The 25,723-nt window shown below is 38.5% G+C and overlaps 2 protein-coding genes across 7 annotated transcripts in view; both read right to left on the bottom strand.

Annotated features, from left to right (window-relative positions):
- LOC103328873 (pleckstrin homology (PH) domain-containing protein) overlaps positions 1-10,169 on the bottom strand; it is a 37,823-nt gene extending 27,654 nt beyond the window's left edge. For 3 of the 6 annotated variants that reach the window (XR_016122335.1, XM_089042043.1, XM_089042046.1), the window contains exons 1-22: positions 9,926-10,169; positions 8,619-8,722; positions 8,098-8,232; positions 7,957-8,007; positions 7,661-7,755; positions 7,422-7,539; positions 6,660-6,761; positions 6,380-6,568; positions 6,125-6,285; positions 5,572-5,742; positions 3,979-4,071; positions 3,553-3,877; positions 3,339-3,443; positions 3,170-3,265; positions 2,480-2,547; positions 1,962-2,082; positions 1,671-1,877; positions 1,371-1,571; positions 1,096-1,205; positions 483-579; positions 281-379; positions 13-177 (exon numbers count right to left, since the gene is read on the bottom strand). Coding sequence is in view for 5 of the 6 variants with exons in the window: in XM_089042043.1 (XP_088898169.1) it covers positions 13-177; positions 281-379; positions 483-579; positions 1,096-1,205; positions 1,371-1,571; positions 1,671-1,877; positions 1,962-2,082; positions 2,480-2,547; positions 3,170-3,265; positions 3,339-3,443; positions 3,553-3,877; positions 3,979-4,071; positions 5,572-5,742; positions 6,125-6,285; positions 6,380-6,568; positions 6,660-6,761; positions 7,422-7,539; positions 7,661-7,755; positions 7,957-8,007; positions 8,098-8,232; positions 8,619-8,722; positions 9,926-10,022 (2,910 nt within the window). In the remaining variant the exon portion in view is untranslated. Of the gene's footprint in view, positions 1-12; positions 178-280; positions 380-482; positions 580-1,095; positions 1,206-1,370; positions 1,572-1,670; positions 1,878-1,961; positions 2,083-2,479; positions 2,548-3,169; positions 3,266-3,338; positions 3,444-3,552; positions 3,878-3,978; positions 4,094-5,571; positions 5,743-6,124; positions 6,286-6,379; positions 6,569-6,659; positions 6,762-7,421; positions 7,540-7,660; positions 7,756-7,956; positions 8,008-8,097; positions 8,233-8,618; positions 8,723-9,925 lie in introns of those variants that run through there. The other 3 variants (XM_089042044.1, XM_089042045.1, XM_089042047.1) reach the window with 3 other exon arrangements.
- Positions 10,170-21,427: 11,258 nt separating this feature from the next.
- On the bottom strand, positions 21,428-24,981 carry LOC103329027 (cation/H(+) antiporter 1-like). The gene is made up of 4 exons (XM_016793673.2): positions 24,756-24,981; positions 23,539-24,534; positions 22,235-23,175; positions 21,428-21,808 (listed from the first exon to the last, which is right to left on the bottom strand). The coding sequence occupies exons 1-4, from the start codon at positions 24,906-24,908 to the stop codon at positions 21,526-21,528; spliced, it is 2,373 nt and encodes a 790-aa protein (XP_016649159.1). The 5' UTR covers positions 24,909-24,981; the 3' UTR covers positions 21,428-21,525.
- Positions 24,982-25,723: the final 742 nt, after the last annotated feature.

Below are 25,723 nucleotides of genomic sequence, written 5' to 3'. Positions count from 1 at the left end.
GTTTAGGCTTACCTGGTAACTATAACTGAAGCAGACCTTTAGTTCATCAAGAACACCAGTAATAAATGTTCTCTCCATTTTCAACAAATCAACCACATCATCTTTGTCATTAAGCTCCACTATAGAATCCTCGGACTCAGATGAAGTTTCAGATAGACTAGTTACAGGAGCAGAACCCTGCATATAAAACTACTTAAGAGGCCTATGCATGTCCTTAACAGTTAAAAGTGCTGTCATATCAAAGCCTGGATATGTCTACCACAAACTAAACAAGGATTACCGATGCACGATAGACAGCCCCCTTCAACCGGCTTTGCCAAATTTTCTTTGAATCATCAGAATCACATTGCACTATTAGTGCATTTGCATCCTCCACAATCTATATAAAAGAAATAACTAAAACTAAGTAATACTCAACAAACCATTATACAGGGGGCTATACAAATAAGTGTTCTTTCTAACTATAAAGATGGAGTTACAACCTTGCTATTTGCTCGTGCAGCATCACAGACAACCAACACAAGATCAGCACCACCAACAGACTCTGGGGGAACTTGATATATGTGTTTTCCACTTAAGCTGCCATAAGCATATTGCAAGCATTAGAGTCAATACAAATTCTAGTATACAACATTCCACTTAATATATACTTATTATGTTATATGAAGTGTTGCATATATAATTTTTAGCAGTTATGAAATGTTGAGAAACTATTTTAGAATTTTCTAGAACATTATAAACAGCAGTGAATTCATATCTAGAAACAGATGGACTTATTGGAATATACAAAGGTGTGGATGTGGTTTAGTGAAATGAACCAAGTCAGTGGTACTTGCGTAACAAGTAGTCTGTATAAAAGGCTACTTAATCAATTCAACTCGAGGAATGGAAGAAAAACCAAAGAATATATCCATTTTTTTAACAAATAGACAAATAAATCATTCCACAAGATTTCAATTAAAACTTTTGCAACAATGGCAAATATCTCCATCTTTGTTTTTTTTTCTGAATCATACTTTTTGGATATATATCTACATATTAAGTAGATACTATCATGTCCATCACAACTCAATTTGGAAAAGTTGGCATCCGAACCTGATACACTGTTTGTACGATTTAGAGCTAGGGTTCTCAAGTACATATAGGTAAGGCCCAACTAAGCATAGGTAGCGCCGCTGCCACACCGCTTCCCTATTCCCGAGACCCTATCATCGCATTAAAATAAAGAAATGAATAAATTCTGTTTATAGGAATGAGTAGATGCTCAAACATAGCACTATAATAAAGACATGAACTACTTTTGGGATGTGTTCTTTTGTTTAGGGGCAAATGGGAGACAAGAGGGTGGGGAGAGAGGGATAGATTGCAACCTTCCAAGCAAGAATAGACAACCACCCCTCGAAGTCAGGCTCATTCCAAGCGCAAAGGAGATCCAAGTCCTCATTATCCTCTTCAAAAATCTTAGCAATTTGCATCAATCGATGGTACCGAGCTGGAGAGAAGTGAAACCCTAATGATGGTAGCCGTACAGCGACTCTTGTTGAAGGATAGGATGGGCTCTCTAATCTAATCTGGATGTAATAACAAAATAACATCCAAAACCTTAATCGTCGCAAATGCCATGTGAAAATAAGCTTCGTATTTAAGCTAAACAGGTCACAGTATTTTACCTGTTGAAGCTTTACCGTTACCCCACATTTATCGAATAAAGGAAACAAACTAACACCATTTAATTTGGCACAACCAGCAGAATTGTTTGAAGGAGATTGGCTCCAACAGTAGTCACCATCAACCAGAAAAGCAGATACATCTCTTAAAACCAAATTAAACTGCAGATACAGATCCAGCTCCTCCGGGGATCCACCTCCATAGTCATCCTGCATGCACTTTGAAGCTCAACATAAATGTCTGTAGGAAACAAACTCAAAATTAGATAATTAAGAATTAATATTGTTGTTAACCTTGGTTCCAATAACCAAATTTCCCAAGTCAAGCATGAGTTTTGTTGGATGTGTGTTGTCGGGACAAAAATCAGTAGGAATTGTAATCTTTGGAGCCGCAATATCCAAGTCCAGCAAAAACCTAACAAATGATAAAAAAAAAACATTAATAGAATAAATACAAAGAAGCTAAGCATCACAAACTTTTATTAAGAAAAGATACAGAAATAATTGTCCACCCAAAAGAAATAGCAATTTTGAGGCCAACCAAACCCATGGCACTCCAAACAACCTGGCCCATGGGACATAACAATGTGAAACATATATTATGCTTATATATATTATATATACAAATATATGTATGTCCACTTAAAAAAGGGATCCCGCTATTGTATTTGTCAGTATATAATCAGCACTTCCCTCACCCTTTTGTAATTCTACCATTAGCATGTTATGGTCAATTTTTCCTCTCATTCACGGGATCAATATAATTTTAGGGAAGGGGCTCAAGGTACTCCAGAAAGAAATGAAATAAGAACCTGGAATGGTCTTTCAATGCTCTGTTCACTTGTTCCTGAGCTGTGCGCTTGACTCCATTGATTGTCATCTGGTATATATTGAAAAAGACAGTTTGTATACCATCATTAACAGAAAATTTGATCACCATACTTGCTGCAACAGAATAACAAGCACCCACAGCTCTAATCAGGCCATGGTAAAATCATGCATATGCTGTGAAGAGAGTTGTAAAACAATATAATCATCATCTTCCACTGAATTCTTCCTAAATTATTCCATCTTGGGCATCTTTAGAAAAATCAGCATGCTGATGCACTTCATTTAGCATCCTGACAATATTCTCTACATTTTCCTGATCTTGCATCATGACACAGGCACAGAAGGAAAGTCACAAGTAACTCAGTGTTGTGCCTTAGCATATAAACTCCGTAAAGAACATATCCAATGGATGCATGTTTCTTTGAATATTTAATCTTTGTTCCTAAATTTTTCTACTTTTTGCTCCCAAAAAATCTCCCAATATTGCCCCTAAGTACATACCAATCAAATAATTGAAGTTTCCAATTAATTTCAGAAGTCCAAGCAACAATATTTAAAATTAGAAGAAAAAGACAAACAGACAAAATGATTGAAACATCTTGGTTAACATGTTCAACACCAGCAAGCTTGGAAAGCAGTTGAAAGAACTATTTAAGCATATTTCAAAGAACCTGCACTGCAGCTGCGGTTTCCAATGCTATCGTCTGACTAACAGCTGTATTACTTCGGAAGAATTTTATAATTTGACCGATTACGTCCTTTAGATACTGCCAGAGAGATCAAATCAGTAAACAAGTACACCTTGGAGGAAGTAATAACTTTGGCGTAGCAAAAACATACAGTCACGTAACAAGGAGAAGCTTTAGCAACCAAGCTCCAGTCCACATTTGCGTCAAAAGGCTTAAAACAGAATGTACCAACTAAAGAATCATGCGCACTTGCACTCTGCAGGGAAGTAAATAGATTATTTATGGATGAAATAGGGAAATTAATCCATAAATATTGAAGAGAAAACGTTTTAAAAAATACAACACACAGCAGGAGAAAGGCCTACCTCAGCAAGGAGACCATTCGGTGTTGATAACTTATATGATCCCAATTTTATGCTGAAAACTTTTGTCTCTGGATAAAGCTTTATAAAGCAATCCAGGCCTTCACATGATAATTCAGCAAGACACTCCTGGGACTCATCAATAAGCTTAGTAGCATTATGTTTCATACAAATGCTCAAGGAAGTCTGAAGAGCATCCGCCTTGTCATTAATTACAACTGACAGACTATCATCACTTTCCTTATACCCAATGATGTTATTTAACTGCTTCCAGTCTTCCTCGCTGAAACTAAATGGCTCACTCTCATCTATCTGAGACTGACTGCCCCTGGAACAGTAGATAGAATTAGGAAACAAGCAAACATCAGAATAAACAAATACCAAGGGTGTCGGGAGACCTAGTTTCAAATTTGACGGTAAAACTATTACCATCCCATTGACCACCAAGATTTCTTTGCTTTCTGTTTCCTCAAGTCAAGGTCTGACTCTAATGACTGCTCCACAAACTTGTGAGCCAACATCCTGCATGAATGAGACCACAATACTACAAAATACTTCAAGGCAAAAATCATTTCCAGAATGGTTTATCTACACAATAAATGTTCTATGCAGCTAAAAATGCATAGAAACACCCCAGTTTCAACAGGTAGAGAGAATGGCCAATTTCATACAATGGGTTATTCGTTTTATTAGTCCCTTAACTTAGATCCGATTTGCATTTGAGTCCCTCAATTTCCAAAAATCGTTCCCGTGGTCCTTCAACTTCAGTTCGTTAGGACAAATGGTCCTGCCATCAAATTTGTTAACTTTTCTGTTAAATGCAGGGGTAAAATGGTTTTTTTTTTTAATTTTTTAATTTTAAATTGATTAAAATATGAATAAAATATTATAAACAAAAAAATAAATAAATAAATTCAAATCTCTCTCTCCCTCACCAATTTCTTCTCCCCCCCTTTCTCCCATGACCACCACCCTCCAACCGCCAAACCCATCCGACAGCCACCACCCTCCAACCCCAAAACCCACCCCACCGCCCCACCCTCCACCCAGAAATCATCCCAAAACCCAACTTTCCTACGCACTGTTGTCGTCCTCTGCTTATCCTACGCACACGGCACTGTCACTGACAAGCCAACGCGTCTTTTGCAGAGAATAGACTAAGAGCCAGTAGAAAAAGAAAGGGCTTTTAGAATCCTTTGAAGAATGGCGGAGGAAGATCTTCAGATTCAGTTTGCTTTTCTCTGCTTATTGCTTGCAGATGTGTAAAAAGAGAGATACATTTTTATTGTACGATGTCGTCTTGTACGATGTCGTCTTGCTGTGAAACGTTCCTTTCATGGCTCTGCATTTTTATTTTGCAGACACTTGTTGCTGTGCCTCTTTGTTCTTTACTCGCTTAAGGGGTCCAATTATTGTACGGACACTAATTCCTCTTCTGGGTTTCTTGTTTTTCTTATGTGTTTTTAGGTCTTTGGTTTTGGTATTTCTGGAATGAAAATTTGCGGTTTTGGAGGAAATGTGATTGCTTTTTGGTGAAATGGGGTTTATGAAAATGGGTTTTTTTACTTGCATTTTGAAAATGGGGAACTGGGTTTGGTAGAGTTCATGGGGATTTGAGTTTCTGGGTTCACAAGCTCTCGACTTTGGCTGGAGGTTGGATGGTGGGATTGGGGACAAGGTTGCCAAGAAAGAAGAGGAAAAAGAAGGGGCAAGTGGTGAAAATTTTCATTTTTTAATTATGATATTTTTATTTTTATTTTAGTTTTTAGGAATAAGAACTAATTTTAAATTTTTAGTTTGACTGAGGATAGGAAGAAGATTTTTATTTTTTATTTTTTGGGTGAAAGGAATATTCAGAAATTGGAAAAACAAAACTAAAGTTGAAGGACCACGAGAACGATTTTGGAAATTGAGGGACTCAAATGCAAATTGGGTTAAAGTTCAGGGACTAATAAAAAGAATAACCCTTCATACAATTAATAACTATCAGAAACTAAATACATTTACAACAAAAAAGAGTACCTCCACTGTAGTATGAGTTCAATATCAAGTCCATGATCTAGCTCCTCGATGTCTTGGTTGTCATCAACTACTGCCCGACTAGGATCAGATTTAAGCAGTGAAACATATAGCGAGATATATCTTTTACGTAAGCTTGCGTACTTCAGAACTTGATCCCATGACAATCTCCCACTGCCACAAAGATAACGCTTTAAGAAAAGATAAAAAAATATGTATCTAAATTCAGTTTGCAGAGCATAAACGAAGTTCACTGCTTTCTCATTTGTTAACAAAATTTGCATAAATTAAAATGTATTAATATTAATAAAACTAAACTAAGTTAACTGACTAAGATAGGAAGCCCTTTTCTTTACTGTTAAAAAAGTATTTCACTATTTGGGATTAAAGCTCACAACATAAAATCTCATCGGGGAGGAGAATTTTCCTCTTTTTTTACAGGAAAAAACAATATATAGATAAGATAAGAAAATCCCAAACAATATGGCCACGAAGTCCATCAGAAACACAACAATTCATAAGGCAGGAGAATTAAAAGAAATTCATTGATCCTAACCTTGCCTTCTTCATTTGGTCAGAAACGACTCTATAAGCATACTTCCACCAAGACCTAGGATCAGATTTCACAGAGACATGTGGACGATAATGAGCATACTTCAAGCGCTGATTAAATGCAGCAAAATTATCAGCTAACTTTAGTGCATCCCTGTATCCATCCTGCAAACAAATAGTACTCAATTGCTTTTAAAACAAATCACATTACCTCCCAGCACAAAATCAGAAGGAACAGAAAATGAAAATGAAAATGAACCTTTGGCAAACAGAGAGTCACATCATCCAAATTAACTGCTGCTTTGTGTAAAGGCTGGCCACTGTCAGCAAATTCATTTGGCCGTAGTTTTGAGTACTTGGCATTTCCAGACACAGGTTCCAGTATGTAAATGTGCTTTTTTATTAATCCATCTGCTGGTTTACCATATTTAGTGCCAAATCTAAAAACCTGAAGTGCCAACAAGGTAATATATAAATATACGCATGTATGTGCATGCAGGTACATGGCCTCTATTGCTAAAAGAGGATTGGGCATATACCTGGACCCACTCTGATGGAAGCAAATCCTCCCATGGCTTGTTAACATGCCATGGAGAAATATCAGAATCCAGATAAAGTGCAAGCCGATCAAGTTGAACGGACTGAAAACGACAGATTATAACATAAGCAGAAAGACAGAAGGGATCGATATATCGATGAAGCCAAGTTATTCACAAGTACAAGAAATGCTTACTTGTTCTAAAAATTGTTCTTAAATAGACGGCTTTAATCAGTATTTGAAAGAATCTCAGGGATATACGAAGTCAATTTCAAAAAATCAAATGACATGCAATAATCAAACAGTGACTTCCCGTAACATCAACCTGGAAGTATCCATTATTGAACTTATTAGTCTATACATTTATATTTTCTATTTTTGGTAGTTTGGTGGAGAGATATATAAGGATACTTGATGCTGAGGACATGGATCATTTGTTGGAGGGTTCAATTTTTGGCATCTTTCTGGGCTACAGTATCTGTAGAGTATAGGGACAACTCTTTTCCTGTTATTTTTTTTATTGGATAGCTGTAGTGTCTTAGAGTTTGTTCTCGCTGTATTTGTTGTTTAGTTGTATCTTCTTTGTTGGTTCTGTTGTCCATAGATTTTGTTAGTTAGGAGCTGGGGGTCAGTGGACACCTTGTCCTTTGATGCACCCTCTCATTTTCCGTTTATGAAAGTATAGCATCTTAAACATGCACAAAAAAAATATCTGAATACTGCTGTGGAAATTAGAATTTCATATAGTATGATAACAAGGAACCTTCTGAATACGGTCTAGAGCACCCCCAGTGACAAAGGTTTCCTTTCCATTTTCATCAACTGTCATAGCTGAAAGTCTTTCCAAGGTTATGCCTGCTGCAAACGGATGGCCAGGATTGCTACACCATAGAAGACATAAAGCACAAACCCAAGACATAATTAGGATTGCTACCCAAGACATAGTTGACTGAAAACAGACTAACTAAAAAGAATAAAACACTCAAACAGGTTTTTCTCTACCTCTCAAGATCCTCATATCTGATGTGAATATTTGAAATTGAAAGTTTCAAATTTCCAATTATTGTGCTGATCAGGGATCCCAACCATGATGTATTCTTCAAAGAGAAACAAATTACAAATAGTAAAATGATATCATAATAGATAAAGAAGATATGAATTCCAGAAGAAGAAATAAAGCATTAAAATAATCACCCAAAGATCAGATTTTAAACCCATATGCTGGAGCAAAGGAGCCTAAAATTAAGGTAAAGCCATGTTCTAAAATACAAGCAGACTTGGATTATGCTAAACCCTACCATTTCTGACTTTAGTTGCTGCGTCCTCTCCAACAGCTTCATTTCCATTTCCTATTTACATGGCAAAAAACACATATGATCACTCAAATATGTAGTGGCAAAGAACACATGAATTCCACCGCATAGATTACTATGTCTTACCCGCACTCGATTCTTCTTAGCTTCCTGCACAGCATCCTCACTAAATCCTTCAACTTGGGTTTCGGGTTCAGCTAATAGAAAAATGCGATCTAAAGAAACTAAAACTGGATCCTGGCCAAGCCTGCTCCATGGAACCTTCATTCAAAAATAATAACAACCTCATTGGAGAAATACAATTAATAACAAATATCATAAGAAAACTTCTCAAAACCAAATATTATAACAATATTCCACACAAACAAAATATACCCAGTAAATTAGAAAATGAAAATGTCTAGTAATAAAAAAGTACATACCAGGTGAAAACTGCAATTATCATATTATATGTTCATGTCAAAGTTAAGATGCATAATCTATATCAACTAAACATCAAATACCACTTTTGGAACAACTAAAAATATTACTCCAAGAAATGGAAATGAAGTCAAATTTCTCAGCATTTCGTCCAATACAAAGCTGAACAACATTCAAAAGAAAATAATTCAGCACAATTATAAAAAAAAATGATGTTAGCCCCGCACCTTAAGTTTCACTGATCCAAGAAATCCTGCCTTAACCTTCACCGGCAATTTTAATGCGTTGAGTGCCTCTGGCTTCAACTGCATATTTTTTAGCTCGACATCACCTGATTCGCATTTTAGGTAATAAGACCATAATTAGCTTCTCAGGCTCTATAATAAGAATTTGATACTGCTGAACATGCACAATAGCATTTCTCTAACCTTAGAGTAACCGCATTTATAAAGCCAATGACAACTTAAAATGTACAATAAACTAAAGAAACCACAATTTATAAGTGATGGAGAGCATGTCAGTCATATTCAGATACATTGTTCCGTTGCTTCAAAGCAAAGGTAAAAGTTGTTCAGAGAAGCATAGATGGCTTGGGATGCTTCAGAGGGGTGTTATACTTGCTGAGAGCAAGGGTTTCGGTGGAGCGAAAGGGACCAAGGTCCTATGGAGCTGTAGATTTTGGCTGTTTTATGGTTCATTTGGATTGAAAGTAACAAACGAATCTTTTAGGCTTTCAGAGGGACGGGAGTGTAGGAATTGGGGGATGGGGTGATTTTTCGGTCCTCTTTGTGGGCATCTGTTTCAGATACTTTTAGGGGTATAAGGCTTTCATCCATTTTATTGGATCAAAAGGCATCTATTACTTAGGTGTTTGTATTGCTGAGTATGGTTGTTATTGCTCTGTATGCTATAGTCTGTATTGCTGCGTATGGTTTTTAAGTGCTGGGTACTTATGTTTGATAAAACTAATGGGTGTTCTGACGGTTGAGTTTGGTATTGAAGTTTGTTTCATTGCTGCCAAAAGTTTAAAAACTGCACGTATATATGTATGTGAATGTGTGCATTGGTGCCAAGTTTTTTGTCATTAAAGGCATCTAAATCCTACATTTCTAATGTCCCCCTTCAGAGATTTTCACTAAAATAATAACCAAAAAGAAAACCATTTAGTCATTTAAATTTGATAAAATAAACACAGAAATGATCATCATGATCAAATGAAGGTTAGACTAAAGCATGTGCATAGCTACTTGCATAAGTGTTTCAATTTGAAACAACCCCAAGTAGCTAGTAGAGTGTCACTATTCAAATCATCCAAATCAAGTTATCTTCACTAAAAGCCCTCAAAACCTGCCATTGGCACCAAGCTATCCTAAAACCCAAACAAAACCCTTTTTACATCACTCAAAACGCACCGTTTGGGACCATTTCAAATTCAATCCACAGAAAACAACTCAATTCACAGAAAACACTTTTCACAAGAAACGAAGAAAGAATCAAAAAGATGAAGACGAAGCAGCAAAGAAGCTACTCGAACCTTTCCACACGCTGATCTTGAGGGCCTCCTTGTTGAGCCCCCTCACGTAGTTGCCGAGGTACTTCTGCAAGAGGTTCGCCACCTGATCCTCCAACATCTTCGAGAAGAGTAGTCGAAAATCGCTATTTCATTCCGCGATTTTTATCAGAAACCGCGAGAGCTTTCAAGAACTGTGGAAATTAAATTTTCAGAGTGAGAAATCGAACAAGGTAAAGACGGTGTTCGCAGAATGATAAAAGTTTCCAGACCACGCTACGTACGTGCACGACTAGAAGATGCCGCTCAGAGTTCTGTTCCTCTGCTTATCTGATCAATTTCCTAATTATGATCCGTCCAATGATCTCTCGACGTGTGTGATTTCGGGTTCTATGATCTTACGTGGCGGGTTATTGAGACCATTTCTTGCGCGGACTGTTCGTTGGGAGTTGGAGATTGGCAGCAGAAGGAGTATTAGGTGAGCTGGGTATCGGTGGTTTGTATGGTGGACACGAAGGTGAAGTGACGTCGTTTTCTGGGACGGGTCTTTGTTTCGGGCCCCAAATGTGATTATTGGGTTTGGTTTTATTACCATTTTAGGTCTCTTTTTTGGACACACTGCCACGTGCCATAAATGATCCCAAGTTTTCTTTTTCTTTTTCTCCTTTTTCTTTCGGTTAAAGATTCGAAGATTTTCTTTTCTTGTTTGTCAGAACATGAGAAATTACAAACACTAATCCAATTTGTAGAAAGCTGGCAAAACAGAAGAGGGTAGAAAAAACTAATGCATCACTCGCAAACTCATCTCCTAAAAGTTTCTAGTTATATGATAGGGTTTTCGACTGATGTGGTCCCTGAATTTGTAAACGAGTTGCATTTTGATCTTTTAATAGCTAACTTATTTGTTCCACTGGTCTTTCCGCTCTTTATTTGATTTTGGGTGCAAGACACTAAGGCTAGTATGGTGATGGCCAATGTAAATTGAATTCATTGAACAAGATTAATAAAGAGTGTTTGGAGTTTTATATACATGTGAAATGAGAACTCTAAATTGTCATAATTCAAATAAGTCACTCCATCTAAAGCACCATGATTGTCTTTTTAAGTGTCATTGATCTCTTATGAATATGATACAACAAAATTATGGCCTAAGAAGAGTGTAACTCAAGTATTAGGTTGTACACTATTTTACTTAGACTGGTAGAAGGATGTATTGCTAGTTATATATCACTCATGGCTTGATCAAAGATCAAGATTACTCAAGTCTTCTTTGACCACTCATAAGTATTAATGGTAATCAATTATGATTAAAATGGAAAATAAATTTATATTTTATTAAAATGAGCTCAAAATTTTTTTTTTAATACAAGTGATAGTTTAAATTACAAAAGAATAGGGTTTCTCATACACACTACCAAGGTGGTATAGGGTTCGAACTTGAGACCATTAGTCTTCAAGTTAAGGACTTTTTCCACTAGGCTAGACCCCGTTGGCGCCCCTCTTGGTACACTCTCACGTGTGCGCTAGTTGCATTTTTTTTTTTTTTACTGAGTTTTATAAATAAAAAAAATTTAATATTCAAATGGTAAGTTTTGAAGGTAGTTATCTCCTACTTTTATAGACAACTGCAGTACATGTTTTTTTTTTCTTTTAATTTAAATACATTGTGAATGTTTTATTTAGTCCCTATTTAATAAAGCGTCCAATGTTTTAGTATTTTTATTAATCAATAGCAATTTTGAGGATTTTGAATGTTTCACTTTTAAGGCCTTCTGCCTAGATCATGATGTGGTTATAAGTTCAGGTCACATTCATTGGGCATGTGAACTGCATTCTTAGAAGCTTCATGTTCATCCACCATCACGCAATTTTCTAAAACACATTTCGAAATGGATTCCGATTCGGGTTCTATGATACGGCTTCTTGGGGCTAACCTTTTAAAGATGAAACCAAGACGTCTAATGAGGCCTTTTCTTGTATATGTATAAATGATAAGACAGAAACTAGGATGATCCAGCCAAAGTCGAAAACCCTATTATATATTTGAGTGTGTACAATATTGAAAGAAGCACTAAATTGTTAGTGTTTTGTGAATCTGTATGTGTATTGGTAAAGAACAAAATACGGAGAAAAGAAAAACTGAAATCCAAATCTCCTCTGCTATACTTGTAGCAGAGAGAACATTCTCATTTCTCTATAAGAAATCGATCAGATACACACACACACTTGGTGTGAGAATATAATCGTTAGGCACAATGACAGCTGGATGCATTACATCACAATGCAATCTCAGCCATTCACAAACTAACCAATCAAACTATGACATTTGGTTTAACAATAAGACAAACTATAAGAAAACTAAACGTATCTAATTTATGAAATCAGCTTGAGCACTTATAATTCAACACTCCCCTTTAAGTCTTGAGCTGATTTCACTCCAAGCATGCCTCTGAGATAATTGAACCGATCTTTAGTCAATGGTTTGGTGAAAATGTCAGCTAGTTGTTCATTGGTAGGACAGTATTCCAGATCAATAACTCCTTCTTGCAAAGCATCCTTGATAAAATGGTATCTTCTATCAATGTGCTTAGTCTTCTGGTGGAACACAGGGTTTTTAGTGATTGCAATTGCTGAGATATTGTCACAATGCAATGAAGTAGCTTCAATTTGTAGCTCTCCAAAGTCCTCTAGCACAAAACGTAACCAAATAGCTTGTGCAGTAGCTTCAGCTGCACTGATGTACTAAACCTGCAGTAGACAATGCTACACAATTCTGTTTGACTGAAGCCTAAGAAAACACTCCACTTCCAAAAGTAAAAGCATATCCTGATGTGCTCTTGCAATCACTAACTGAACCTCCCCAATCACTGTCACAGTAGCCAATTAGGATTGTTCTCTTGCCTTTCACATATTCTAAACCATAGTCTAGAGTTCCTTTGATATATCTCAAGCCTCTTTTAGCTGTTCCATAGTGTCTATTTGTGGGGCAATGCATGAATCTAGCAAGCAAACTTGAAGCATACATGATATCTGGTCTAGTAGCAGTTAGGTATAAGAGACTACCTACAATGCTCTTGTATTGCTCTTCATTCGCAGCTCCACTTCCATCATCCTTAGCTGGTTTCTCAGTTGCTACAAGGGATGTTGACACAGATTTGCATTCAGTCAATCCAAATTTGGTCAATAGAGTACTAGCATACTTCTTTTGATGAAGGAATATACTAGAATTGGTTTGAATCACCCTCATGCCAATAAAGTGATGCAAGAGACCTAAATCTTTCATCTCATATTTGGTCATCATATCTTCCTTAAACTCATCTAGTAATTCCTTATTGCTCCCTGTGTAGACAATGTCATCTACATAAATAGAGACAATTAGGATATCCTTATCTCCCTTTTCTTTGGTGTATAAAGTTGCTTCACTTAGGCTTTTCTTAAAACCACATTGAGTGAAATAGTTGTCTATCTCTCCATACCAAGCCCTTGATACTTGCTTCAAACCATAGAGAGCTTTATGTAGACGATAAACTTTGTCCTCTTTGCCTTTAATTACAAAACCTTCAGGTTGATTGATATATACTTCCTCTTGTAGCACACCATTAAGGAAGGCAGATTTCACATCAAGCTGGTACAGTTTCCAATCCTTTTGAGCAGCAAGAGCAATGAGTGTTCTAATGGTGTCCAATCGCTACAGGTGCATAAGTTTCATTATAATCCAGTCCAGGCTTCTGAGCATACCCTTTGGCAACTACCTTGCTTTATTCTTTTGCACAGAGCCATCCAAATTCAGTTTAGTCTTGTAAACCCACTTAACTCCAATCACTGGTTTTTCAGTTGGTCTATCCACCAATTCCCATGTTCCATTCTTTTCAATCATCTGCAATTCATCTTGCATAGCTTTAAGCCAAGATTCATCCTAAGCAGCATCAGCATATTTTTCTAGTTTCATGATGCACAAGTTACACAGAGCAAGAACATCATCTAGCTTTCTCCATTTTAAAGAAGTGTGATCATAAGCTTGAGTTCTCCTTTCTTCACTGCTTATATCACTTGGAGTTGATGAGGTTCTCCCCTGCATATTCAGAGTTTGAGGTGTAACAGTAGAGTTGCCATTTGAACTGTCAGAATGAAAATAAAAATCTATTTGATTTTCAATTGTGTATGATGTCATAACTAAATCATTGTTGTCTGTCCAATGCCAAGCACCTTCTTCATCAAATGTCCCATCCCTTGACAATATAAGCTTGTTAGAAACTGGATCAAAAACTCTATAGCCTTTTTCACAAGTGGCATATTCCACAAACACTCCTTTTGTACTCTTAGGTTCCAGCTTGTGTCTCAATTCATCTGGCACATGAACATAACACAAAGAACCAAATATTTTAAGATGTGCAATTCCAGGTTTCCTTCCACTATATGCTTCAAATGGAGTGATGTTGCTGAGGGCTTTGGTAGGACACCTGTTCAGTAAACAGATTGTATGCATTGCTTCAGCCCATAGGAAATAGGGTATTCCCTTCTCATGCAACATTGATTTGGCCATTTCAATAACAGTCATATTCTTCCTCTCTACCACTCTATTTTATTGAGGAGTATATGCCATTGTGAGTTGCCTTTGGATGCCTTGAGCTTCACAAAACTCCACAAATTCAGTAGATAAAAACTCTCCACTCTTGTCACTTCTTATGCATTTCACCTTGTGTCCAGTTTGTAATTCAGTCATGGATTTGAACTTCTTGAAACAGCTGAAAGCTTCTGATTTGTTTCTTAAGAAGTATACCCAAATCATTCTTGTGAAATCATCTATAATCAGCATGAAATATATGTTCCTTGCAACAGCTTCATTTCTCATAGGGCCACACAGATCTATATGCACTAATTCAAGTGCCTTGCTTGCTCTTTGAGCTTGTTCCTTTGGAAACACAACTCTGTGTTGTTTTCCCAATTGGCACCCTTCACACATACCACTTTGTTCTTCCAATTGTGGTAAGCCATGCACCATGCCTTTCTCTCTTAACTGTTTCAGACCTTTAAAGTGCAAGTGACCTAGTCTCTTATGCCACATCCATGTGCATTGAGTGAAACTAGTTTTCATGAGCAGCTGGTTGTCAGCAAGAAAGGATACCGGATAACATCTGTTACTTTTCATTGGTACTTTGATGATTAGATAATTCATAGATGGACTATCAAACACCCTGCACATTCCTTTTTCAAACACCAGACAGTATCCATGTTGATCTATCGCCCAACACTGAGTAGATTTTCCTTCAACCTGGCGGATACATTACTTCTCGATGTATTTCTGCCATTTTCGTGTCAATCATCGTGAACCAATGCCAGCTACATTTACAAGTGCGCCATCGGCATTTGTACCTTCCCAGTCACATTAGTTCTCATATCAACCAGCAGTTTTAAATCTCCTGTCATATGATTGCTACAACCACTATCAACATACCATTCTTCATTGGCTTTGATCTCAGTGGTTGTGCAATTGGCATAAAACATATTCCCTGTCACATCCATTTGGTTTACATAATTTGCCTTCTGCACATTCTTACTCACAGTACAGTCCCCAGCAAAATGTCCAAATCTGTCACAATTATAGCATTTTGGTTTTCCCTTGTACCTGCACTCACCAAAATAATGCTTTGAACACACCTTGCATTGAGGTTTAGCATTCTCCTGGTTTGTGGAATTGACATTCTGTGCAGGATAATTGCTCTACTATGACTTGCCTTTTGATTCCCATGGCTTTCCTTTAGAATTCCAATTTCCATGTGACTTGGATGAACCAGACTGAGATCCATTTTTATTATGACCTTTGGAACTCACAGTGAACGAGGCAAATGCTTTTTTAGGTGTATCAACATTATGCATTTCAAGCCTTTGCTCTTGACTCTTCAAAATGGCAATCACTTCCTGCAACTCCACTGTAACAACCCAAACCTAAAATTAATATTTAATTATTAATTTATTTGAGAAAAAGACAAAAATACCCCTAGAATATTTTATTAGTTTAAAAGTTGACTTTTTGACCGGGAAGGAATTTGGAGATTTTAGTTGTACCGTTGCGTAGAGCGCGACGAAACGAGTTCATAGACATGTAATGGGCTCAAATCGGAGTTGTAACGAAGGAGTTACGATCAAAAGAAGTTCAATGGCATAACCGTAAATATTTCAAACTTCAGTTTATATAAACCCAGAAATTTCTGGGTTTCGGGGAGCTCGACCAGCCAACTTCCCGGGGCGATTTCTCCCACCTCCGGTCACCGATTCAGGCAAGACCGGTCACGTTAGAACCAACACACTTTGCTCTTCCAGTCCCAGCCCATCTCAGTCTCGATCTGCCGTCGTGGTAGCCGGAAACCGCCACGAAACAGGGTGGTTTGGACAGTTTTCACGGAATTTTGTGGAGCTCGTTCTCCCTCCTCCGGCCATCGTTTCAGACGAGTGAGGTATGGTTTTCTAGCTATTTTTCGTGCTCTAGCTGCTGGTTGGGTAGGATTTCAGAAATTTCCAGCGTAGATAGCTCGATTTACGAGCTAGGTTTCAGCCGGTTTTGAGTCACTGTTCCGGCCATTTTCGGCCACTTTTTGGGGTTGGTCCAAGAACAAAAGTGGTTCCAAATAGGGTGTTTTACCTAGGATAGGAGTCTTGAACCGAGATGTTGAGATTTTCCGGCGGCGTTATCGCTTTAGGCACCACGCGTGTGGCGTGCGTGGGCAGCAGGGTGGGGACCACAGTCAGTTCTAGAGTGATCTTCTAGTCCTCACGAGCGCATAGGATTTCGCGGATCTTAATTCGGATACCGTTTGAACCCGAACGGATCTCGCCTAGTGTGTGATTTCGGGTTCACTAGTTTTGCACCGTTGGATCGTAACAATTTTCAGGTATGTTGATCTAGGTAATTCCAGGATCGTATAGTATTTGACGGATCGTAAAGCGGGTCCGGATACTCAAAAGCGTCAACCCTAGAGTATGTTTTACGGATAATTGAACAGTCGGCGGTAAAGAACTACGTGTGGCTTGATCCTCATAAAGTGCGAGGCAGCCTACAATTACAGCGCAGCCACGAGGCGACAGGCCCGAGTTTGTGTTATCGCCTGGGCATTTTGGTCATTTACGACCCACGTGCACTAGTGTCGATTTTACGAGATTCACCCGATTCCAAAGTGGAATTTGGGTCGGTCGTTCAATTGGTATCGAGCATTAGGTTAACTTCTCAGACACAGCATTACATTTGCATCTGTATTTTCAGACTTGCTGGACAATTATTAGGTTGTTTTATTCCAATTGTTATTTTTATTATGTTATTCTATTTGATTGCATGGGTGTCACTGAGAAAAACAGATATCCAGAAAGATTTGAAAAATTTGTTGAGGTTTTCATAGGAAAAATATATTATACAGGTTTTTGTATATATATATATAGGCATGTGGATATATTTTAAGTTCAGTTGAGAATCAATTTATCGAAAGTTTGTGTAAAAAAAAAAAGCGTTTATGGTTTTCAAACCCACCGTGAGGGTACTCCCATTGCCTTGAGACAGTTATTTTGCCCCACGAGTTCGGGGACGCTGGCAACCGTGTGGTGCCGATGTCTGATCGATTATTTTGCCCCACGAGTTCGGGGCGCTGACCGTGGTGCCGAGTTGCGGCTCGATTGAGAGGTTGTCTCCGAGACTGCCTTTGCGGATCGCCGACTACGGTCCCCGAGTCCCGCCATTCTGGCTCGGGTTGACTTTGTGTCACCGAGACCGCCAGGAATTGACGGATATCGATTTGGCTCGGGTTGATTTTGTATCCTCGAGACCGCCAGGAATTGATTATCGAGAATTGATGGATATCGAATTGTGGATCGATTATGGGGTATGCCTAGGTGGAGAGAATTTCAGTTTTGAGATGCTTTTAAACTAAATTAAAGATTTTATACAGTTATCATTATTTTCTTTCAGCATCACAAGTACTATATGGAAATATATATATATATATATATATATATATACACATGGTTACTTACGAATTTTTAATGAGTTCAATACAAGATCTTGTCTATTTTGTTTTAATTAAGTTTGCTTTAATTTACCTTATTTTATTTTATTTAAGTTGCCGATATTCATCTTTTTATTATTAAATATGGTATTAAGCAGCTCAAGTATTTCTAGCATATTTTGCCCCACGAGTCTCGAGTTATTGTGGGAGCGAGATGACGGAGGTTGACAGATGTCTCCTGAGTCCAACGATGATTTCAGGTCAGGATGTGTCACCTTTGGTGTCACGAGGAATTGTTGATTATGGTTTTGGAAGCATAATTACTTGATATAAATGCTTTTATTTCTTTGTCTAAATTATATGCTGCCGAGGGGGATATCCGTCATGGATACAGAAAAAGGAAATTCTAGCTAAACATTAGATTAATGGCAGCAGAGTTTGTTTTCATAAATGAATTTATGAAATTCAGTTACAGTATTTGATCTTGAATAAGTTTTATTCACTCATAGTTTAATTCACATATGAGTGATTTATAAACTGATAAGTGCTTTTAAATAATTGATCTATATGCTACCAAGTATGATATCCTGTTTGGATATAGGAAAATGAGATTGATTAGCAGATTGATTTATTTGAATTGTTGTGGCCTGAGGCCAAAATATTATGATGCTTGATTATTTGGATATGATTTAATGCATGCTGGCAGATGAGTTATATATATATATATCCTTGTTTTACAGCTGAATAATTTTGGGAATGCTCGATTCTGGAGACTCACAATTTTGTAGAAGTCGACTTGCATTTCGATTAATTACAATTAAGAAGGGCAAATTAGTCTTTTGTGCCCAACATTAGCAGTGTCGATAAAAGGGGTTTTTAGTGATTATCGATTAAAGACGGTAAAGTTTTAAGTTTATCAGAAATTCATTAATTAGCAGATCTTTCCCAAGTTTTATATTTCCTTAAGCCACTCAGGCATTCAGATATAAATGTGTGGCCTCATATTTTATTAATTACCCTATAGATCTGATTCAGATACTAGAAGGACAGATTTGAGAACCGAGTAACAGATGTAGGTTTAATACCCATCACTCGAAAAGTTGAGGATATACAGATATAAACAGGTTGCTCCGGATTTTATTATTTGAATTATAGATGCAGATACTCGGACTTATAGTTTGCAAACAGTAGCGGTTGTGGATCCAGATTACCCTCACCCTCCGTTAGAGGGAAAGTAAATTTCGAGGACGAAATTTTATAAGGGGGGAAGATTGTAATAACCCAAACCTAAAATTAATATTTAATTATTAATTTATTTGAGAAAAAGACAAAAATACCCCTAGAATATTTTATTAGTTTAAAAGTTGACTTTTTGACCGGGAAGGAATTTGGAGATTTTAGTTGTACCGTTGCGTAGAGCGCGACGAAACGAGTTCATAGACATGTAATGGGCTCAAATCGGAGTTGTAACGAAGGAGTTACGATCAAAAGAAGTTCAGTGGCATAACCGTAAATATTTCAAACTTCAGTTTATATAAACCCAGAAATTTCTGGGTTTCGGGAGCTCGACCAGCCAACTTCCCGGGGCGATTTCTCCCACCTCCGGTCACCGATTCAGGCAAGACCGGTCACGTTAGAACCACCACACTTTGCTCTTCCAGTCCCAGCCCATCTCAGTCTCGATCTGCCGTCGTGGTAGCCGGAAACCGCCACGAAACAGGGTGGTTTGGACAGTTTTTGACGGAATTTCGTGGAGCTCGTTCTCCCTCCTCCGGCCATCGTTTCAGACGAGTGAGGTATGGTTTTCTAGCTATTTTTCGTGCTCTAGCTGCTGGTTGGGTAGGATTTCAGAAATTTCCAGCGTAGATAGCTCGATTTACGAGCTAGGTTTCAGCCGGTTTTCGAGTCACTGTTCCGGCCATTTTCGGCCACTTTTTGGGGTTGGTCCAAGAACAAAAGTGGTTCCAAATAGGTGTTTTACCTAGGATAGAGTCTTGAATCGAGATGTTGAGATTTTCCGCGAGGCGTTATCGCTTTACCACGCGCTGCCAGCGCGTGTGGCGGTGCGTGGGCAGCAGGGTGGGGACCACAGTCAGTTCTAGAGTGATCTCCTAGTCCTCACGAGCGCATAGGATTTGCGGATCTTAATTCGGATACCGTTTGAACCCGAACTGATCTCGCCAGTGTGTGATTTCCGGTTCACTAGTTTTGCACCGTTGGATCGTAACAATTTTCAGGTATGTTGATCTAGGTAATTCCAGGATCGTATAGTATTTGACGGATCGTAAAGCGGGTCCGGATACTCAAAAGCGTCAACCCTAGAGTATGTTTACGGATAATTGAACCACAGTCGCGGTGAAAGAACTACGTGTGGCTTGATCCTCATAAAGTGCGTACGAGCTAGCGCAGCCACGAGACAGGCCCCGAGTTTGTGTTATCGCCTGGGCATTTTGGTCATTTACGACCCTGCACTAGGTGTCGATTTGATTCGACCCGATTCCAAAGTGGAATTTGGGTGGTCGTTCATCCACAGTTTCTAGTGCTTTTGTGTTTTCAATCACAAGGCATATAGGGTCATACTTCTTACTAAGACTAATTAAAACCTTCTGAATCGCCTCTCATTTGACAGAACTTCACCAAATGTTTTCATTTGGTTAATCAATTCAGTCAGTCTAGTAAGATAGTCAGATAATGATTCATTATCACGCATCTTAGTATACTCAAATTCACGTCTTATATTTTTGAAGTTTTACCGATCTAACATGCTCTCCACCATGATATTCAGCATATAGCAATTCCCAAGCCATCTTCGCAGAATCTACATTTGCAATATGTGGAAAAATCTGATCAGAAACGGCATTTTGGATGATACCCAATGCTTTCGCATCCTTCATGAGAATCGCATGTTTTCTCATCAACTTCTTCTTCCGAAGTATCCTTAGATTCCTTCTTCTTCTTTGATTCCGGAATTGAAAACCCCTTCTCTACCAAACTCCATAAACCATATGATTTGAATATGGTTACCATATTAATCCTCCAAAAGTCATAGTTCTCACCAGAGAAAATGGGGATTCTAGCCTCTGAGCTTCCAGATCCAGCCATTTTGATTTCAGATGCACTGGAAACAAGTTGTTTTCAGATCAACAATTGATCGAGCTCAATCAGCTTCGTGAGCTATGAATGAGCTTCACCTCGATCGATTTTCTTCACAGAACGAACGCCCAGCTTCAGATAATCGAACCTGGCTCTGAGGCCATGTTAGTGTTTTGTGAATCTGTATGTGTATTGGTAAAGAACAAAATACGGAGAGAAGAAAAACTGAAATTCCAAATCTCCTCTGCTATACTTGTAGCAGAGATAACATTCTCATTTCTGTTTTGTAAGAAATCAGTATAGTACACACACACACACTTGGTGTGAGAATATAACCATTAGGCACAATGACAGCTGGATGCATTACATCACAATGCAATCTCAGCCATTCACAAACTAACCAATCAAACTATGACATTTGGTTTAACAATAAGACAAACTATAAGAAAACTAAACATATCTAATTTATGAAATCAGCTTGAGCACTTATAATTCAACATAAATTACATTATGAAATAATTATAAATTCACAATATATAGCTAATCATCTACAAGTTCTTTCTTGGAATTTCTATGTTGTTGGACGACCAAGATTGAGCCATTGATGTTGAAGTCTGAAGAAGCCAAGAGATCTCCTACTGTTCCAAGTTCAGGGCACTCCTCCCAATCACTGAGCTCGGTTGTCAATGGTGAGTGTCCTCGGCCACCCTTCCCTACTATAAACAGAGAGTACAAGTCTCCAATGTCTCTTAGGGCTGCCACTGTTTCTGCTCCATTATTCACCTGCTTCTCTACGTACCCAACTTTACCAGACGCTACATACCTACCCAACCAATTAAGACACAAATGTTTTATTGAAAATATGCATATGCTTATTTTGAAACCTCTTAGAAAACTTGATTAATAGTTATTCATTAACATTCGCACCATATGATGAGGTCGCTAAAAGCACTATCAATGTGTAGTAGCTATCATTTGCAGTTATTCGTGATCATTGTGCTATATTCATTCATAGTGTATTTAACCATCTCATCATGTCTCCCAATGGTGTCACAGATTGTATTATTTGTTCTGAAAAACAACTATTTCTAAATGCATATATTCCTTATAAAATATCTTATTGACAATGTGAAAGTTATGTATGTGTATGAACAATTTTTACAAATTCAGAAATTATACGAGTATAAAACAAAAACAAGGTGCCAAACATTACCACTTAAAGCAAGATAAATATAGAGGTGGTACGTACCCATTATAGAAGTCATTGAGAAAGGCATTGTCAATGTCATTGCCCGTTTCTAAACTCGACAAGGCCATGTAAACCTCAATATCACTATTGCCTCCCATTTCATTCTCCACCTTCATATTCCGAGTGTTGGATGACTCCGTCGGCAAAAACCTAACCACCGTCAAGTTAACCCTTGGATGGTTTGCGATCCTTGTACTCCAAGCAATGGCCTCGCGGTCATCGGGCCCCCCGAAAAATAGCGTCGCAACATGTTGCATAATGTCCACGGTAAACAACTGCGAAAACCCTAACGCCCCGGCCAGCCCTTTCTCGACGATCATCCCGACAGAGCTCGGGGCGTGACGAAGAATCTTTTGATTCGTGGTCCGTATAGCGTCCTTCCCGGACTCCATTTTGCCGTCGATCCTTTGGTGCTTGTGAAATGGCAGCAAAATAATCGTCGCACGCAAGTCCTCGGCTGCGTTACACACCTCCTCATGTAAATTCGACAACGTGGACACGGCCTTGTTGAGGTTGATGAGGATCTGGGTCTCGGCAGTGAAGGCGTCGACGGCTGCATGGATTTCGAGGACGTCGTTGCCGCCGTAGTCTTCCTCGTCGCTCATTTCCTCGGCTTCGAGCTCGTGATACGACACGTTGGTGCGTCGTTTTTGGTTGAGCTCGATAAGGTGAGCCATGTAGGGCATGATGGATGCTGTTTGGGTGCCGCGGATGGTGGCGATGACGGAGAGGATGGCAGAGATGTGGCGGGGACCGTAGACGCAGGCTAGGAGGCGGAGCTCGTTTTGGTCGGGATTTTCGGGCTCAAAGCCGAGGGAGGTGTGTGTGTGAGTGAAGAGTTTTTCTTCTCTTCTCATTAACAAAGCCACAACTGGCCCTGATATTACAGTGTTAATCACAATTGTCATTAGTAACAGATTGTAAGCCGCTGGGTTCCAAGTCTGAAACAATACCAGAGCATAAGAAGAAAAAGAAACTTAAATTAATTTAGAGCTAGGATCTATAGTTTTAACCACACCAAAAAAAAAAAAAAAAACGTCAATGTATAAGATGTATGTTGATCATATTGTTAATCTCATTTGAAGGAGTCGAATCTGTCAAATGAAACTATTTATACCACAATTCTAATGAAGGTAGTAGGAGATGTCATCTAAAATGTGGCCGATGAATGTGGTACATATAGCTTCAGTCAAAGATTTTTCTCGCACAAAGATGTGATACATTTAATGTTACTCGTCTTTTTTTTTCAGTTGGAAGGTGCAAATCAAGAGTGTCAAATATATAATCAAAGTTAAGAACCTTACAATTAGAGCCTTTGAGGCGCTGCCAACGAACAAGAGATCGGCATGTCCCTTCAAGTTCAACACAAAGCCAAGAAAAACCCCTTCGTTTAAAGGGATCTTCAAAAAGTGGCAAACCGCAAGAGTGCCACTAATCTTGCTGCCAAGGCTCAACAACACAAGTATGACAATAATCAATATGTTGGTCAAGCTCTTCAAATGGCTCGCATCAAATTGGAACCCAATATAGCCAAAGTAAACAGGCAGCACAAAGTTGTGGACAGAGTAAGTAAGCTTGTGCAACAAAGTTCTTGCCGTCTTGCCTTCCTTGGGGAAAGCCAGGCCAGCAACAAAACAAGCTATCACACTATTAAACATGGCCATTTCAATGAGCATCGAACCCACGATTAGAATCGACAAAATGAGAAGCACTTCTGGGTTTCTAAGGTACTTCTGCTTTCTGTTTCGTTTGTTCAACCACACTGCCAAGTACTTGAACGCAAAAAGTATCGGAACCAAGCCGAGGAGGATGAAGAAGCCGTCCCTCAAGGCAGTTAGTCTTGTGAAGGCAATGATCAGATTGAAAACAAGCAAGCAAGTGAGCTCAATGACCATGGCAGAAGATGTTGCCAAGCGGCCAATGTCTGATGTTGCAAACCTTAACTCTGCTGCTAAGCGATTGACGACTGGTGAGGAGGTGTAGGAGACAAATAGCATGGTGCAGAAGACGAAGCTAGCATTCAGCTTGGCATTCTCAGCCAGTAAGTGTTTGTAGATAAAGAAGGAGGCGGTAAGGCCGAAAAGGCTGGCTGCGAAGGCACCACCGTAGGCTACGATGCACACTACGCGCAGGTTGCGGCGTACATAGGCAAAGTCCATCTCCAAACCGAAGAGGAACATAAAGAGAATCCGGCAGAAGAACCCGAACATCTCATAGTATTCTGCAGCAGAAGCTTGGAAGAAGAATTCTTTTATTTCGGTAATATTAGACAACCCTGAGGGACCCAACACCATACCAGCCTGTCAATTTGACATGTTATGTTACTAAACTGAAAATCAGAATCACCCTTCGAACAATAATATTTTACTTGACCGATGACCTAGATTGACAAAACCAACCTCATATACAAACAAGATATATAACTTGACATGTTATTTTACGAGACAATCAATTTATATGACAGGTTCGAATGATTCATATTGACAAATTTATTTTGTTTTAATCAAAATGAGATGCTTACAAGAATCTGGGCAATGGGGCCTGGTTGACCTAAGGCCTTGAGCAAAATGTGAAAGAAGTGTGAGATGACAAGGATGCAAGCTACTTGCATTCCCATGGAGGAAAGTGGGTTGACCAAATCGTCTTGGCACACGAATTTGTGAGTAGCCTCCATTTTGTTGATCAGTATGCAAAATGAGAGTGCAAGAATCAGAAATGTTGAACAATCAGATGAATTTTCACATGCAGATTTGTTGTCAATGGTGCAACAAGGAGGCTATGGTTGTGAGGAAAGAGGTTATGTATGAAGGAATTAGTCCAGCCACCTAATGGCTTAGATCCCTTTTGAGCTTATTTTTGGAACCGTAAAAATCTGTGGTCTTAAATCCTCTTGTCCTAGTTTATCTTGAATTCTCATGTTTGTGACTAGTTTATCAACTAGATATGTATTTTTGAATTCAAAGTCACATGTTTATGACTAGTATCTTTTAATCCTTGCCTATTTGACTGTTTCCTCAACTTCAAGTCCAATTTTTCAAGCTTTGCTTACAATATGAATGCAAACTATAGGAATCATATATATGGACCGCACATTGGTGCCCACATGCATCTCTAGCCCACTGCTTTATATATTCAATTTGTTTGTTATGCATTCAATGACAGAGATCGAACTACTGGGAATGGCAAATCTTGGCAAGAAGGGCAAATTGATGATGTGAAGTGAACATTGGGATTTGTTTGGGCCGATACAAACAAAGGAAGGAAAAAACAACAAAAACAACCTTAATCCACAAATCGACAATAATAAAACTCAGCCACCTCCAAGTTCTCTTCCGAAGCCCCTAGTTTCGCAAACGGGTTGGGATTACCATGGGAGCTCAAATCTTTCAAGGAAGAAAAATTGATAGTTACTCCTAAAAAAGGAAAATACTTTTCTAAAGAAGGAAAATACTTTCATTCTTACCATGTAACATTTCTACTAATAACAAT

Source organism: Prunus mume, linkage group LG7 (genome assembly GCF_029339155.1).
Source record: "Prunus mume cultivar Tortuosa linkage group LG7, ASM2933915v1, whole genome shotgun sequence".
Lineage (NCBI taxonomy): Eukaryota > Viridiplantae > Streptophyta > Magnoliopsida > Rosales > Rosaceae > Prunus > Prunus mume.
The sequence above is the reverse complement of the archived record's forward strand: the minus strand, read 5'-3'. Positions and strand labels throughout refer to the sequence as shown.

Bases quoted from the DNA above. Each gene is read 5' to 3' on its own strand.
- LOC103329027 (XM_016793673.2), bottom strand. From the start codon at position 24,908: ATGGAGGCTACTCACAAATTCGTGTGCCAAGACGATTTGGTCAACCCA. The intron at 24,535-24,755 runs GTAAGCATCTCA...TCAAATTGACAG, and splicing joins GCCCCATTGCCCAGATTCTT to GCTGGTATGGTGTTGGGTCC. The intron at 21,809-22,234 runs GTACGTACCACC...TTGGTTGGGTAG, and splicing joins CTCAATGACTTCTATAATGG to GTATGTAGCGTCTGGTAAAG.